Source organism: Lactuca saligna, chromosome 2 (genome assembly GCF_052625555.1).
Source record: "Lactuca saligna cultivar CGN05327 chromosome 2, ASM5262555v1, whole genome shotgun sequence".
In the NCBI taxonomy this organism is placed as follows: Eukaryota; Viridiplantae; Streptophyta; class Magnoliopsida; order Asterales; family Asteraceae; genus Lactuca; species Lactuca saligna.
Window position 1 is genome coordinate 143,522,657 of NC_136418.1, and position 16,849 is coordinate 143,539,505.

The 16,849-nt window shown below is 37.5% G+C and overlaps 1 protein-coding gene and 1 non-coding gene across 2 annotated transcripts; one reads left to right on the top strand and one right to left on the bottom strand.

Moving 5' to 3' along the window:
* Positions 1–7,043: 7,043 nt before the first annotated feature.
* Positions 7,044–7,150, bottom strand: LOC145033165 (small nucleolar RNA R71). Its single transcript, XR_013677403.1, has one exon. It is a non-coding gene; the product is annotated as a small nucleolar RNA R71 (small nucleolar RNA).
* A 641-nt stretch (positions 7,151–7,791) lies between these two features.
* On the top strand, positions 7,792–9,631 carry LOC145030192 (uncharacterized). Its single transcript, XM_078978599.1, has 2 exons — positions 7,792–9,468; positions 9,563–9,631. The coding sequence occupies exons 1-2, from the start codon at positions 7,792–7,794 to the stop codon at positions 9,629–9,631; spliced, it is 1,746 nt and encodes a 581-aa protein (XP_078834725.1).
* The last annotated feature ends 7,218 nt before the right edge of the window (positions 9,632–16,849 follow it).

Below are 16,849 nucleotides of genomic sequence, written 5' to 3' on the forward strand. Positions count from 1 at the left end.
GGAGCAGTATTGCAGTTTTAGTTGTTCCAGAAAGTCTTCCCAAGACATTTTGCTTGCTTCTCCCTTGGGCATAGAGTCAGCTAACAGCTTCCACCAACTCAACACGCCAGATTTTAGCAGAGGGATCGCAAGAGCGGTCTTCTGCCTGTTGCTGCATTCGCAACTTTCAAACATAGTCTCCATTTCAGAGACCCAGTCCATAACTTGTACCGGCGTCGGGCTTCCGGATAGGCATGGTGGTTTGGATGCCATGAAATCCTTATACTTGCACCCACGACCATCATTTCCTCCATACTGGTTATTGCGTCTAACCACTGGTTGTTCGTCTTGACCAATGATCCCACTAAAGTTTTCTCCTTCAGACTGCCCTCCATTCTCCTCGGGCTCTTCCGCTTGAATTGACGGTTCTTCACGATTCTGCCTAAGCAGGCGTCTTGTTTCTTCCATCTGACGATCCAACATCATTTGAAATATCATTTGTACACCAGCCATTGTTATCGGCTCAGGTGCAGCAGCTACGACAGGTACTTGCTCGATTACAGGCGGTTGATTCCTGTTTTCATTAGCATTTCCAACTCCGCTTCTTGTTCTCACCATTTTGATCTATACACCGAATAATTTCACCTTATTACTCCAAACGATTACATGCTAGTTCTAATATCGTATACATACGCTTAGAATCCTAAACACATAAACCTTCAGATCCGGTTGGCAACAAACCATAGATCCGAACAAATAATATCATATATGGCAACATATAACATTTAGCACATAAAAGCATTTTAGGCAACTTTCCTAAAATAAACTAGTGCTTGTGTCTAAGATCCAACAGACACACACCTCGCAATCTCCACTTAGCATCCTAAGTTTAAGTTTAGAAATCCTACAAATTCCTAATTCGCTTAAACTAATGCTCTGATACCAACTGTGACATCCCGAAAATCTCGGCCAGAAAAGACCGATTTCATTTATGCTTTTTAAAATAATTTTCAGAGTAAATCCTTTTAATTTTAAAAGAGATGCGGAATTTGTTCCCAAAAACAAAACATGATAAAATAGATATTTATCAAAACATTTCATAAAGAAATATGATTTCATTTCATAATCAAAAGACGGGATGTCATGTTCCGATACAGATCATAAAGCATAAACGATAGCATTACAAGTCATTCAACAAATATATACATATACAGACTTGTAAACAAAACAACTTGATGTTCGCCCATCTTAAGCTCTTGCGCCACTTCCTGTAAAATAAATCAACTGAGTGGGTCAGGCTTGGGAGCCTGGTGAGCATATAGGGTTTTCAACCCACAATAATTATATTTAATTTCAACAATCAACAATAAACCTGATTACCCATTCCCGTTATCCTCACCTTACGTTCCTAAAAATAACGTCTATTATAAGGAACCTATTTCAGGATTTTTCATCGGGACAGACATTACTGCAGAGGGGCTTCCTCAACATTAAGTGTCCTAAAGGCAACCATGTGGGGGATAGAGTACACCGGTGAACACGTCGTTCACAACACCTACAGGTAATGAGCCTGCTAGTGTTCCACAGGACAGTCTAGAATAGTCCGTGGTCGTCATCCATACTCTGCTGAATGACTAGAATAACACCAATAACACCGAGGCCTCTCATCTGTTTATTACACACCAATTATCTACCCATGTTCTACCCAACATATTAGTAGATAAAAATATACGTTTTTATACATAGTTTAAAAACCTGTATAACATGTTTTAATCAACACATATTCCACATAACAGATGAGGCATACACACATAACACGTATTTCATAGAGAATACATCATATCTATAAGATAGAAGAGAGTGAATATACACTCACACGTATAACAACCAAATATATACACATAACACGTATTTTATAGAAAATACTTCATAATATTGCGTTGGAATGAAAATAACTACACACTCACTTGATCAAAAGATGATCGGGCAGCACTACGGCTTGCAGAAGAGGTGTTTCTCCGTAGATCTGGAAGATCTTCACAAAACCGGGCTCCTCGCGGGCAGCGTTTCGGCTCGGGAATAACGCTCTTCGGGATCCTCGGGGCTTCGGATCTTACTTCGGGGCTCGGGAATATTACCGGGGCTTTGGGGTACAAACGGCACGCAAATCGAGGCAAAACTTAGAGAGAGGGAAGAGTTTGAACAAGAGAAAATGGCTGAATTCGAGTTCTATTTATAGGCTGCTGGGTCTGGGATTACGCGGGGCGTACTCAAATTACGCGGGGCGTACTTTGACGTCACTGCGTGCGTCGACTGGTGGCACTCGAGTATTGGTCAGACAAGTTGCATCCGACTGAGTACGCGGGGCGTACTCAAATTACGCGGGGCGTAATTGACTTGTCAAACTTCTAAATTGCGTAACTTTCGTATACGAGCTCCGTTTTCGACGTTCTTTATATCCACGCGAAGGTCAGACCATACTCTACAACTTTCATTTAGACTCCGTCGGCTAATTTTGACTTTTATTTTTATTATTTATTTTTAGAAGGCCGGGACAGAAAAACTTCGTTATAAATTCATAACTTCTTCGTCTGACGTCTGTTCTCGCCTAACTTTTCATTGCTTTGCTACTAACAACAAGATCTTCGATTCTCATTTAGATTGTTTCGGCTAAAAACCGCTCGATCTCAAATCGAGTATTCGGGCTGCACACTGCTAAGTCGAAACTTCAGAAAATCATAACTTCCTCATACGAAGTCAGATTTGGGCGTTCCTTTTATGCACGCTCTCGGTTTAACGAAATATACGACTTTCGTTTAGATCGCTAAGGTTAAATATCGCTCTATCTTAAATTCATATTTTACGTCACTCGGCGTCGTGTCGGTTCTGTCGCGAAACTTCGACAGTTCATAACTTCTTCGTTATAACTCGGATTTTGGCATTCCTTATATCTCCGGAATCCTTGTTTCGACCACTAAAACTTTATGCAAAGATGTTGGGCTTATCTCACACTTAAATTTTGACGCTTATTTTATTCTTAATTCATTAAATTATAAAATTAAGAAAATACACACATAAATCACATAATTCAAATAATTCACAAATAATACATTCTTATTATTTCAAGTTGAGTTACAAGGTTAACCTAGACTATTACATTGGTAAAAATGGCAAGCCTAGAAACACGGGCGTTACACATTAAGGCCTAAACTATGGCCCATCTGTGGCCCAATTTTCCAAATTGGGCCCGAACCCTTATATGGGCCTTACCCTAAGCCCATCAACATAATCTAGTCCATATTATTATTCTTGGATAGCCCATTAATAATCCAATTACCAAAGCCTAATGGAAAGGCCTAACTCAAGGCCCAAGTGAAATTAGGGTTTTCATATAAAATGATGATTAGGGTTAAGTTTTCCTACTGAACGCATTAAGGACTTAATCCATTAAGCCCAATATCGACTTAGGTTGATTGCAAATTATTATTAATTAATATATTAAGTTTAGTGAATAATTCAAGTCCGGTCCCAATTAAATTCCCAAATTTAGGGTTTCACATAAAATGACAATCAAGGTTAAGTGTTTCTCACTTAACCCGTTAAGGAATTATTCTATTAAGTCCATCACTCTATTAGATAAGTCATATGGTGTGATTGGGCTTAATATATAATTCCATTCTAATGGCCTAAGTGTGGGTCCTGATAAGTCCAAGCCCCATAAATCTAATATTAGGGTTTTCTAAACCCTAATTAGGGTTTCCAACCCTATCTTAGCCCAATAGGCCCAATAGCTAGGTATTTTGATCAATTAGGGTTCATTAGGCCCATTAGGGTTTTAGTACCTTTGTCCAAACATCCCAACGAATCAAACACAACAAGCACGGTGTCACCCAACACGGCGGCTGGTGGCGACAGCCACCACCTCACAGTGGTGGTTAGTTTTTTTTCTTTCATTATTCCACTTTCTAATAAATTTTACAAAGCTTTAATCCCAAAATAAACACATACTAAAGATAAACACACCCACAACCACCTTGTGGTGGCCGACGGTGGTAGATGGTGGCAACCACCACCTCATGGTGGTGGTGGTGGTGGTTGTTCTTACAGTTTTCGGCCAAACAACCCTACACACAACACCTACTCGACATAAGTACACCCACACACGTCTTTGATTTGTTCAAAAGGTCCAACCACCCACCTGGTGGCTCATGGAGGTAGCATCAACAGTTTTGGGATGGCAGACACCACCTCATGGTGGTGGTGGTGGTTTCTCTCGGTTCCTCGTTAAGCAGCAACACACACCACATGAATCTTGAAGCAGAATCACACACCCACACAAACTCATAGCCACCTCCCATGGTGGCTGGTGGTGACGAGATAAGGCAGCGACATCGGAAAGTAGAAGGAACGGCGGCATATAGCGGGATTTGCGATGACAGCTACCACCTCACGGTGGTGTTAGTGGTGTCTTTTCATCTTCTCATCGAAATTGACCACAACGGCAGCAGTGAGGCGGCAACTTGGATGTAGACTTGTTCTCGCCGGAAGCTAGGGGCTGTGTCGTGTTGGCTGATCGGAAATGAGCTAGGCGATGGCGTCCGGTGGTTTACGACCTCAACAGAGGTGGTGGTGCAGCGTCAGAGGACAAAGAAGTGAGAGCGGAGGTTAGAGGAGGAAGGAAGGTGGCGGCTGCTTATCATTTTAGGGTTAGGGTTGGGATGGATTTTGATATGTGCATAATTAGTTAATTATTTAGCATACATTTTTATTCATTTTTAACTAATTATGTGTATAATGTGGACAAAAGGTACTTAATAATGTTTAAATTTTGTTTTTAGTCCAAAAGACATGCTTGGGAGTGAAAGGGAACAAGGGGAAGCAATTAGAGACCAAAGAATGAAGAATGAGGGAAAAAAGCTTACCTACGCGGTGAGTTCTCGAGGCTACTCGGCGAGTAAACTAGAATATTCCAGAACATAAGTAAAGACTCCTGGTATAAGACAGATAACAAGCATCTACTCAGCGAGTTGGGTCTGCTACTCGCCGAGTACACCCTGTTTTGTGATAATTATAAATACCAAACCATTATCCGAATGGAAAGGACTTTTGGCGATTTTGAGAGCTGAACCTGCGAAAAAGAACCCTTGGAGGAGCTAAGGAGCCTTAACCTTCAATACTTTGAAGAATCTAGGCAATTAGGTTAATCATTCCACTTAGCTTTAGGAATTAAGTATGTTTAGCTTAGTTAAATATGCTTTTGAGTTTGTTTTTGTTATGACTATCAACTAAATTCGTTTTGTTTCTGCTGGGGAAGACTAAATTACTCCTATGGTTTAGAATATACTTTTTGATTGATTGTTATTTGGTGATTTTATTAAATTAAGTTTGTTAAAGAACCTTATGCATTGATGACAACTATTTTCCGTTAATTGGAAGGTAATTAAGCTGCATGAACATCTCTTAATTATTAACCTCAAATGTTATGTGAACACTGTATCATATGCTTAAGAATAATGAATATGAAATTAAGGTTAATTAGAGAATGGGTAAATTCATGTGTGAGCTTGTTTGAGAAACCAACAAACAAGAGGTTAATTGAAACACCAACTTGATTAACCAATTACAAATCTTATTTAATCCAAACAATTGAAATAGGAAATTAATTAGTTTAAACAATTGGCCATTGCTTGAATTGATTAATTGTCTAAGGGTTAGGAGTAATGAACATGAACCTAACCACTATAGTTGGTAACCAATAATAATTAATTTATCATTTAAATAACCATAGGAGTGAATTGGTTGAACCTAAACAGAAACCCTTTAATAAATTTGGTAAATTTGTCATTTGCTTTAATTGTTTAATTAGTTAAGTATTTAAGTGCTTTGTTTAAGTTTCTAGTCTTGTAAAACTAGAGAAAAAACCCTTTTACTTTTATTACTTGGTTAGTTAAAATTAGTTAATTAGATTAATTTTCGTTCCCTGAGTTCAACACCCTACTTATCCAACTATACCACTAAAAGAAAGGTTCACTGCCTTTGTGTGCTTAATTTATTAACTAAAAGTAGGAACTAAACTAGCCCGTTTTACACACATCAAGTTTTTGGCATCGTTGCCGGGGAACGGTTCTAAATAATTTATCTAATTTCTATTTTTTTCGATCCTTTGTGTGAGTTTACTGGCACAAAGTTAATATATTGCAGTTTAATAATTAGTAGTTAGCTTTTAGCATCTAAGTTAGTTTTTATTTCAAGTTTAGAGTTCTTCAAAAATACACTGCTACTCACCGAGTGCATTCGCACCTACTCGGCGAGTATAGCAGACTTTTGCCTTTAATTTTCTTTTTTTTAGTTACATTTTTTTTTGTTCTTTTTATGTTTTTATCTTGTTTTATTTCAGGACTTTCATGACCAGAGCATTAAACACCCCGCTGGTACCCCCATTTGAAGATCCCGAATCCACATTGAGAAGGAACAGAGGAAAGGACGTGGAAAGCTCGAATACACCAAAGAAGTCACCTTTGTCTAATTTGAAGACTATTTTTGGGAAGAAGAAGAGCAGCAAATCAGGAGCATCCAGCGCATCTTTAGCAAGCGAAGACCCGATCAAGGAAGACACCGAGGAGGAAGAAGAACCTACATACGGGCACGACTCCGATTCCGGCGACGAGTTAGCTCATACCATGGCTAACATTGATGAAATCCCCATGGGAGAGTGGAAGAAGAGGATCCGCGATGACACCAGCCCAGGACTTGTGCAACCCGCAATTCCCACTACTGCTACTTTCGAGCTAAAGGGCCACATACTCGCCCAGCTAAAGGGAATTCCTTTTTATGGAAAAGACCACGAGGATGCCTACAAGCATTTGGATGAAGTCAATGATGTAGTTGATTACTTTAACGTTCCAAATGTGCCTCGCGAGACACATCTACTTTGCACGCTTCCAGTGACATTCAAAGGTGTTGCAAAAGACTGACTCAAATCACTTCCCCCCGGATCAGTCACCACATGGGCCAAGATGAAAGAAGAATTCATTGATCACTTTTTCTCACCTTCCAAGATAGCCAAACTGAAGAAGGACATTGCTAACTTTGAACAACAAACTGTAGAGTTGCTATATAAAGCTTGGGAGAGGTACAAGAGTTTACTAAGAAACTGCCCACACCATGACCTTAATAACCAACAAGAAGTCTCCATTTTCTATGATGGAGTCAATGTCACAACCAGGTAGTTACTTGACTCGCAAGGCCCACTCACAAAGAAGCCACCCCCTGATCAAGGAATTGATTGAAGAATTCTCTAAGCATTCTAGAGAATACTACAACCCAAGAAATGATGTAACTAGGGGAGCCGCATATGCAGCTACTGAAGACTTGTCCGCAGTCATGGCTATGCTAAAAACCATGGATAAGAGGATGGATAAAATGGATCAAACGATCCATGCTATTCGGGTGGGTTGTGAAAATTGTAATGGACCTCATCTTACTAGAGACTGCGACTTGGATGAAAATGGCAACAAAAAGGTGCAAGTATGTTACTCAAGTGGGGACCGATATGATGAAGACTAGCAAAAACCAAAGAAAGAGTGGCTCCCGTATGAAGAGTACAAGAAGGCTAAGGAGGAGAAGTACAAGCAGAAAGGAAGAGGTTTTTACCAAAAGGGGGAGCCGGCACAAGAAAGAAAACCAAGTTTGGAAGATATACTTACCAAATTTGTAGCTGCTTCAGAAAAGAGACATAGCGATCATGATGCTGCCATTCAAGAAACAATAACTATCCTTAAAAACCAGCAAGCATCCATTCACAACATAGAAATGCAGCTGGGGCAACTTGCTCAACAAATAAACCAAAGATCACCGGGCAAACTCCCTAGTAAAACCGAAAATAACCCACGAGGCGCGCATATAAATATAGTTACAACAAGAAGTGGGAAAATAATCACTCATCTGGCCCCTATTCAGAAAGAAGCACCCAAAGAATCACAGAAGGAGGAAGCAGAAAATCGAAATCTTCAATCTGATAGCTCTACTTGCCGAGTACAAAATATGGACACAGAGAGTCCACTGCCAAATCCGAAGGATCAGGCCCCTGAAAAGCTTTATCAGCCTCCAATACCATACCCAGCCCGAGCTAAGAAGGAGAAGCGGGAAGAGGAGTACCAGAAGTTTCTAGATCATATCAAGGCTCTTCAAATCAACATACCCTTCATTGAAGCTGTCGTACAAATGCCCAAATATGCTAAGTTCCTTAAGGAACTTCTCACTAATCGAAGGAAGATGGAGGAAGTGAAGAAGGTAGTCCTCAATGAAAACTGCTCACCTACCATGCTAAATAAGCTACCAAAGAAGAAGGGTGACCCAGGGAGCTTAACTTTGCCTTGCCAATTTGGTAAATTGGCTACCATTCACGCCTTGGACGATTCGGGAGCAAGTGTGAACCTAATGCCATATTCATTCTTCAAGAAGTTGGATCTCCCGGAACCAAGGCCAATTCGCATGGTGATTCACTTAGCTAACAAGACAGTCACTTTCCTAAGAGGCATATGTGAAGACTTACTGGTCAAGGTGGACAAATTCATCTTTCCCGCTGATTTTATAATTCTAGATACGGAGGCAGATCCTCAAGTTACGATCATCCTCGGAGGACCCTTCCTCAACACTGTGAGTGCTATAGTAGACATGAGGGATTCGAAACTTACTTTGCGGGTATGTGATGATTCAATAACTTTTGGGGTTGATCAAGCCATGAAGTATTCAAGGAACAATGACGATACGACATTCTCAATTGACATGCTAGATGAACTATTAGAGGAATGCATAAGTGAATATTCTTGCAAGTCCACAATTTTTGATGAAGAATTTGATGCAGAAAAAGACTTAATGGAGATTGAAAGGTTGTTGGAAGAAGCTGAGTTTGAAGAATTGGTGAAGCAATATGAAAGCTCTACTCGCCGAGTAGGGTTGAGCTACTTGCCGAGTTCATCCTTAGAAAAGGCAGAATTCGTAAATACAGCTACTAACTCGCCGAGTTCCTTACATGTACTCGGCGAGTACAACAGTCAGAACCCAAAATCTGAGCTCAAAAAGTTACCAGAACATTTGGAGTATGCTTTCCTTGAAGATGGCAACCAAAAGCCAGTAATCATAGCCTCTGACCTGTCCAAATCTGAAAAGGAAGAGCTAGTGCAAGTTTTGAAGAAGCGAAAGCGGGCCATAGCATGGAGCATCACCGACATCAAGGGAATAAGACCCTCTTATTGCTCTCACAAGATTAATCTGGAAGAAGGATCAAAGCCGGTTGTACAACACCAAAGAAGATTAAATCCGAATATGCAAGAAGTGGTCAAAAAGGAAGTGGTCAAACTCTTAGATGCGGGAATTATCTATTCCATTTCTGACAGTCCGTGGGTGAGTCTGATCCAAGTGGTGCCCAAGAAAGGAGGGATGACGGTCATCACCAATGAAAAGAACGAGCAAATTCCAACACAAACGGTAACCGGTTGGAGAGTGTGCATCGATTATCGAAAGCTAAACGATGTCACTTGTAAAGACCATTTTCCCTTACCTTTTATTGATCAAATGTTAGAAAGATTATCGGGCCATAGTTATTATTGCTTTTTGGACAAATTTTCGGGTTATTACCAAATACCCATAGACCCAATGGACCAAAAAAAGACCACATTTACTTGACCAAGTGGGACTTTTGCTTATAAACGCATGCCCTTTGGGCTATGCAATGCACCCGCGACTTTTCAAAGGTGTATGACATCCATATTCCACGATATGGTGGAAAAATTCATGGAAGTTTTTATGGACGATTTTTCTGTTTTTGGATCTTCCTTCCATGATTGTCCCCCAAATCTTGACTTAATGCTTGCTAGGTGTGAAAAAACCGACTTGGTCCTGAACTGGGAGAAATGTCACTTTATGGTTCAGGAGGGTATAGTGTTAGGCCACAAGGTTTCCAAAATGGGAATTGAAGTAGATTGGAAAAAGATTGACACCATTGCCAAATTACCCCCACCAACTAATGTGAAGGGCATTAGAAGTTTTCTGGGTCACGCGGGTTTTTACCGGCGCTTTATAAAAGATTTTTCTAAAATAACTAGACCTCTAACACAATTACTATTAAAAGATGCACCATTTAATTTTACTAAAGTTTTACCAAAGTGGGTGAGACTTTACATGTTCCAAAACTTGAGGGCAAGTTTTTTAACTTTCAAAACTTTTCATCTTTCATAACTTATGAGTTATTGGTTTATTAAATATAGAGACTTTTCATTTTGTGTAACCTATGTGTTTCTTTAATGGACTTTAAAAGAGTGACTTTTGGTAATCCATAACTTGAGGAAAAATTATGGATTCCATTAAAACACATCAAAATCAAGAATTAAACTACCAAGCAAGTTGCAAATAATTCCTATGATCTTCTAAACTTATAAGTTCATGAACATGCATATCAACAATTTCAAGAATCATAAATAAACCATAAAAAACTTGAAATATTGATAATAGCCATTGAAAATGGATTAGCATAACCATTACACCATATAAAACAAGTTTTATAAGACCAAAACAGTTTAGGGTAATGTTTCTAGTCCATTTCTAGCAGCAAAACTTTAAAATCTGCATTCTGGGGCTCCTACTCGTCGAGTGCACGAACCTACTCGATGAGTAGGATGAACTATCACATGGACTCGGCGAGTTCATGCTGCAGAATGCAGAAAACTTGATTTTTTTCAACAATTTGCATCAAATATCAAGAAAACAAGCTTAGGCTCTGATACCACTGTTTGGGTTTTGAGCATTCTAACACTCCTAAGGTGTACATGCAATCCTAGAAAACTTGGATCTATGTTTTACTAAGATACATCCAAATACGATTTTCCAAGGTTTTTAACCTAACTAGCATGACATAGAGAACTTTTAAACATAATAGCTAGTAGAAGAACATACGTTTTGTTGTTTGGATTCCTTGAGAACCTTGTGAGCCTAGCACCTCAAGTTTAATGCCTTAAATGTCTCACACAACACCATAACACTTGGAATAACCTTGAGAGAAGTTCACTAACACTCAAAATTCGGCTAGCCCTCTTGTACTTGGTTGTAGTGTCAATTTTGCTAGTCATGCGGTCTTTATATAGTTGTGTCACAAGTAGGGTTACACCATGTAAACCCTAATTGTCATGGCTTTCCATATTCCATGATCCATGGGTTTGTAACCTCCATGGAGTACCTTATGGGTTTTAGCCCAATCCACACAAACCATGGATCATTAGCCCACTATACAAGAATAGATGATTTACACAATCAACCCCATATATTTAATTAGTCTCTTTTTAATCATTTAATTAATTCCAAATTAATTCATTAATCAATACTAATTAAATAATATTATTAATATATTAGAACTTATAATATATTAATAAACCTTAAGTGTCCTTTCTCTCATTTAGTCTATCCAAGTGTTGCAATGCCATGCAACCCAAATGTACCATGCTAACCGGGTCAAGTACATTCCAGGAATATTTATGAACTTATACACCTAATCCAACAGAAGTGAGATGAGTCTGATCGCGAAGAAATGGATTTCGATCGCATGATTCGATGATCGAATTTTTGGAGCTACTACTTTTAGAGCTACGATAGATTGTTTAGTAATATGAAATAGCATAGTTTTCATTTGAATTTGCATTGTAAGGACAAATTTCTCCGCACCTTTTATAAATATAATTCCATGCAATGGCATGTATGAAAATTGATGTTTTTGTATTTCTATTTTTAGCAATGTTGAAATGGATGTGATTCTCAGTTATGTTATTTGCGGTAATTTACCAAATAAGGAAAGATTCTTGTCGCTTGAGTTTCAATTAGACAGAAACTTGGAATGATACAACTTGTATTGTATGATGAATGAGAACCTTCATATTTGGAAAATTATGACTTATTCCTTAACAAATAGTCAAGTGAAGGACTAGGAGAACTGCTACACATTGTTGTGCACTGGTCAAGTCCACCATAAATAACAATAAGATTCTTCATCATAATTTACTAAAAGTATAGTAAATGTGGTTATTCTTACAAGATTAAGTATGATTTTGAATCATTGAAAAGTTTCAATGAATAACAGAACGAATAAGAAGAATCAATAAGGTAGAAAGATAAAAGTGTCTCTAATTTGAAAAGATCGGAGAGTACTTTTGTATCGTGTTTTATGATCGTCTTAATGATTAAGAACCATATCACAATTGATTTTCTGTGTACACCTTAGTGCACTAGTATGGCTAAGAGGAGGAATCAGAAATTGTTGAAATGGTTAAATCAGAATGATGTGTCATACTTCATTCCAAAATCAAGTCTTAGAGTCGTACTCCAAGATTGTGACTTGAGTGACACATCTTAAGAAGTTTTAACACACTCATCAAATGTAGAGTAGAAAATTGTTTTTCTTACTCTTGCACACTTGAAATTGGTAAGTTGTGATGTCTTGGATAAGGCGAAGACCAACTAAGACCAATTATGTGTAGTGGTTTGTCTTGATAAGAATCCTTACTTACTCTTGAATTTTTTTTTGTCAAAAAAAATATGTAAGAGAATCTTATATGTCAAGAGTTCAGTGAGAGTTTTAACATTTTTGAAAAGCTTCAAGAACAGATCAAGAGTAAAACTATTAGACACTAGCACACCACTTGAGGTTTGTAACCTATCGTGTTGACAAAATTTTATTTCTGTGCCATTCCAATACAGTTACTTATGCATATGAGTTCTACGAGTTCTCAATTCACTGCATAAGGGCAAGCACCTTGTTCAATGAAAGTACATTGACTAGTATAAGTGAGCTGCTAAATAACTTGAAAGCAATAGTGTGACCCTTGATGGAAAGAAATTAAGAATGAACAAGTTCTCTCCATAAGAGTTTGGATTTGTCACAAACTTTATCTTATGATTATGGTTATGACAAATTCACATGGATAAGAACACATACACCATAAAATCTAAGTGTCATAAGGTTTCTCTCCGTTTCATGAAAATGAATTGTGAGGAAACGCTTTCACTAAGAGAGATTTTAAGGAGATAGCAATTGTAATAATTGCATTCTCAAATTCGATTATGATTACGACATCCCTCTTCATAGTTCGAATTGTGAGATTTGGCAATTAGTTTAAACATTTAAGACTTATTGTTATAAGTGTTGAAATTGTTTAGACACACATATAAGTTATCTAAGAAAAGGTGTATGAGTTTGAGAAGCTTAGATAAAGGCTTATCGAAGCATATCGTATTAGAAATATGAACTTTAGAAGTCAATAAGTATTGATTTCTAGAAGTCCAAATGTTTTTTGAATGCGTGTCAAAGCTAGTGGGAGCATAAATTTTATGCTGGTATGGATATAATCATCATGTTAGTGGGAGCATGATTATTATTTTAAGTATTGCATGTTAGCAATATTAATTATAAAAAACAAAAGTTTCACTTTGCAAAGTTGCAGAGGTTGAAAAGTTGTTTTTCTATAATTAAGGGAGAAAATATTATACTTCATTTCAAATCTAAAAGCTTAGATCGAGAAATTTTAATCAAATTTAGTCAAAAGACATATATGAACGTTATGTTGAAAAGATTCAACTTAAAAGATTCTATATAAGGCAATATTATAGCAAGGAACTGGTAAAGTATCACGTTTTTCACTATGAATTGTGTCTCATATGCTTCGGGTATAGGATCAATTGCATATGCTGTAATACTCAACCGTTCTAAAATTTTCCAAATGCCTAAAGCATTAAGAGGGAAAAAGGACTAGAACGGTTTGACTAACATAATTGGACAACTGTCAACGGTAATCTAAGGTTCGCTAAGGATTGGTCGCTTGTGAACAGTTGGAAGTATAATAATGGATGGACCATATTGGCATTATTATGATTAGATATGATTTTATTAATAACAAGTTGTCATATGGTAAATATGGAAATGATTCCATATTGGGAGTTAGATGTTAAGAATTTATGTCTAGATTAAAAACTTTTATGCTAGAAGGATGTTCAAAGGAATGTACTTTGAATGAGAGAATTCACGTCTATGGAATTGTCTTGTAACAATCTCTAGTAGAGAAATTTGTAATTTCAGTGAGAAAGTCTTGGTGACTTTTTTGCAATAATATTACAAAATGATCATTGCATAAAATGTTAAAATCAAACGTATTCAAATAGTGGGAAGAATTTGGTATTCTTACACAATTTAATTTCTTCCCCCCTTTTCTTTTCTAATGATAAGGATTGGGAGTTGTGAAATGAGTATCATTGGAAATGTGTTCAATTGATCTATTTTACAAAGTATGGACCATAGGTAAACATACTGTGCATGTTTGGTGCATGGGACAACTATTGTTATAGTTCAAGTAATAAGTTGATTATCCGAAACATTATACAATGAATAATGTGTAATCAATATGGTGACTAAATAAAAGGGGTTTTATTTATACTCAAAAAGTTTAGGGCCATATTGGATTCGATTATTCTTGTGAATCACTTTGCATGTTTTGACTTCCTAAATAATAAGATTATTCAAACATTCCACAGTCGCTCATACTTTGGGAATAAGTATGAAAGAAGATTGTCATGAATTGGTTTGTAGATTGTCTAAAGTGTATTAGACATAGCAAAAGTTTGCTGCAACGTTCATGAGTGCTTATGAATAAGATTTGAGCATTGGATTAAACCCACGCTCACTTGAATCACTTCATGGATTTTATCACGGGTGATTAGTGACACGATAATATCTTCTATTCTTGAAACCGAGACATGTGAGTTGTATTCTGCAAGTTGGTTGCACATTGATAATATGTTAACACACCAATAACTTGGTGTCATAAAACATATTGTTGTGTGGAATTTGATGAGTAGTTACAAGCGAGCATTGAGTCAAAGTTTATCTATTCCTTTTATCCAAAGTGGAATAAAAGTGATATTTGTGAGCCCCTCGATGATTTAGTGATGACATCCTACGTGCTTGGCCAAGCCGAGACTAAGTTGATGTGTTCAATTGTAGTCTGTTGTCAGTCGTCGTAAATCGGAAATCAGGAAACAACAGATGAACAGAGAGTATGATTAAAATCCATGTCTCAGTTCATACGATATCTAGAATGAAGGAATATATGATCCTTTATCTAAAGGACACATTTCTGATATGATCAGAGTTCGACAACGGCTTTTGAAAGCTAAGATTGTTGATCAGCTTCTGAAGTCATACGCAATATAGTTATTAGACTTATCCAAGTGGGAGATTGTTGGACTACGTGTCTAAGCCCATAACTATTTTGGTATGTACTTGACCCGATTGTGAGCATGGTCCTTTTGGGTTTCCTTCACCATAGCAACTGATAGGATGCACTAAGGAGAAAAAGGATTAATTATGATTTATTAATATATTATATGAATAATATATTAAAAAACAAATCATATTGTTTAATTAATATTAGTCAATAATTATTTTTTTGGCTAAAAGGGATTAATTAAATAAATAGGATTGATTGTGTAACTATAAGATAGATGCATAAATGGGCTAATGGACTCTATAGAAGTTGGAGTGGATAAAATCTATGGGGAAACCCATAAGAATTCATCCAAGGTCTCTAAGGAGGGAGTTCATGGGTTGCTTAGGGCCTAAGCAGTCAAATTAGGGTTTCCTAGTTGAAAACCCTAATAGCCTACCTATATAAGGAACCCCTAAGGCCCAAAAAACGTGGTGAAGTAATCATTAAGGGTTCTTGGACATTTTTGGTGCTCCTCCTCCTTCTCATACGTCATTTTGTTGCTCATGATGTTTTTTACTCCATTAGAGGTGCAACATTTGAGCCACTAAGATTTCAAAGGTCAAGATCAAAAGGAATTTAGATTGTTATTGCTACATAACAATCAAGGTAAGATCTAAACCCTAATTCATATGTTAATTCGATTATTGTACGCTAGATCTAGGGTTTATGAGCTTTGGATGATTATTGCATGTTCATTAGACAAACTAGATCCAAAGCTTTAGGGTTTGTATGTACACCATATGATTGATGTAGTGCTCATAACCCATCACATACATCTAAACTTCAGATCTAAGCTTATTAAAACCTCTAAGGACATAAAGTTGCAAACTTTATGCCTTTGCATGGCTACAAGGAGCCCAATACTAAGAACCTAACTTGCTCAAACATTTTCTACACCATAACTATTGCATGGGGACACACCAAGATCCAATCTTACACTTTATGACTTAACATACCCTAAAATGCCTGAAACGAAAACTTAAAGACTCCGGAGTACCTCATACTCACAAAGACCTAGGTTTTGGGACAAAAGGAAAGAATATCTAAGCTTAACGAAGATCTAGAGCAACATGAGCTAAGGTTGGAGATTTATACATCCAAATGATGCACAATGAAGAGAAAATGTTGGATCCAAGGTCTCAAGAGCAAAGCCACTTCCTTGATGATCTTCCTTCATAAATAAGAATGTCCAAAATGCACTCTAAAGCTCGGAATGCTCAAAATAGGTTAGCGTTCAACAAGGAGAGTCGGTTTTAGGGATGAAGGCTAATAATAAGAAGGGTTTTGGGGTTATAATGCTTCTTATATAGTTCACAAGTTGTAAAGATTAGGTTTTGGTCCAAACTGCATACGCCCTGCGTACCAGCATATCCTCAGCGTACACACACAAGACTAGGTTTACCCTGCATACCAAGGTGTACCCCCAACGTACCCATGCTGCACCCAAAATACGAAAATACCATAAAGGGCCACTTTGCATAAAATCACTTACAAAGGGGATAAAGGGTAAATACCTGGAAGAATAAGATGTTACATAACAACCAAGTAATGAAAGTAAATAGAGA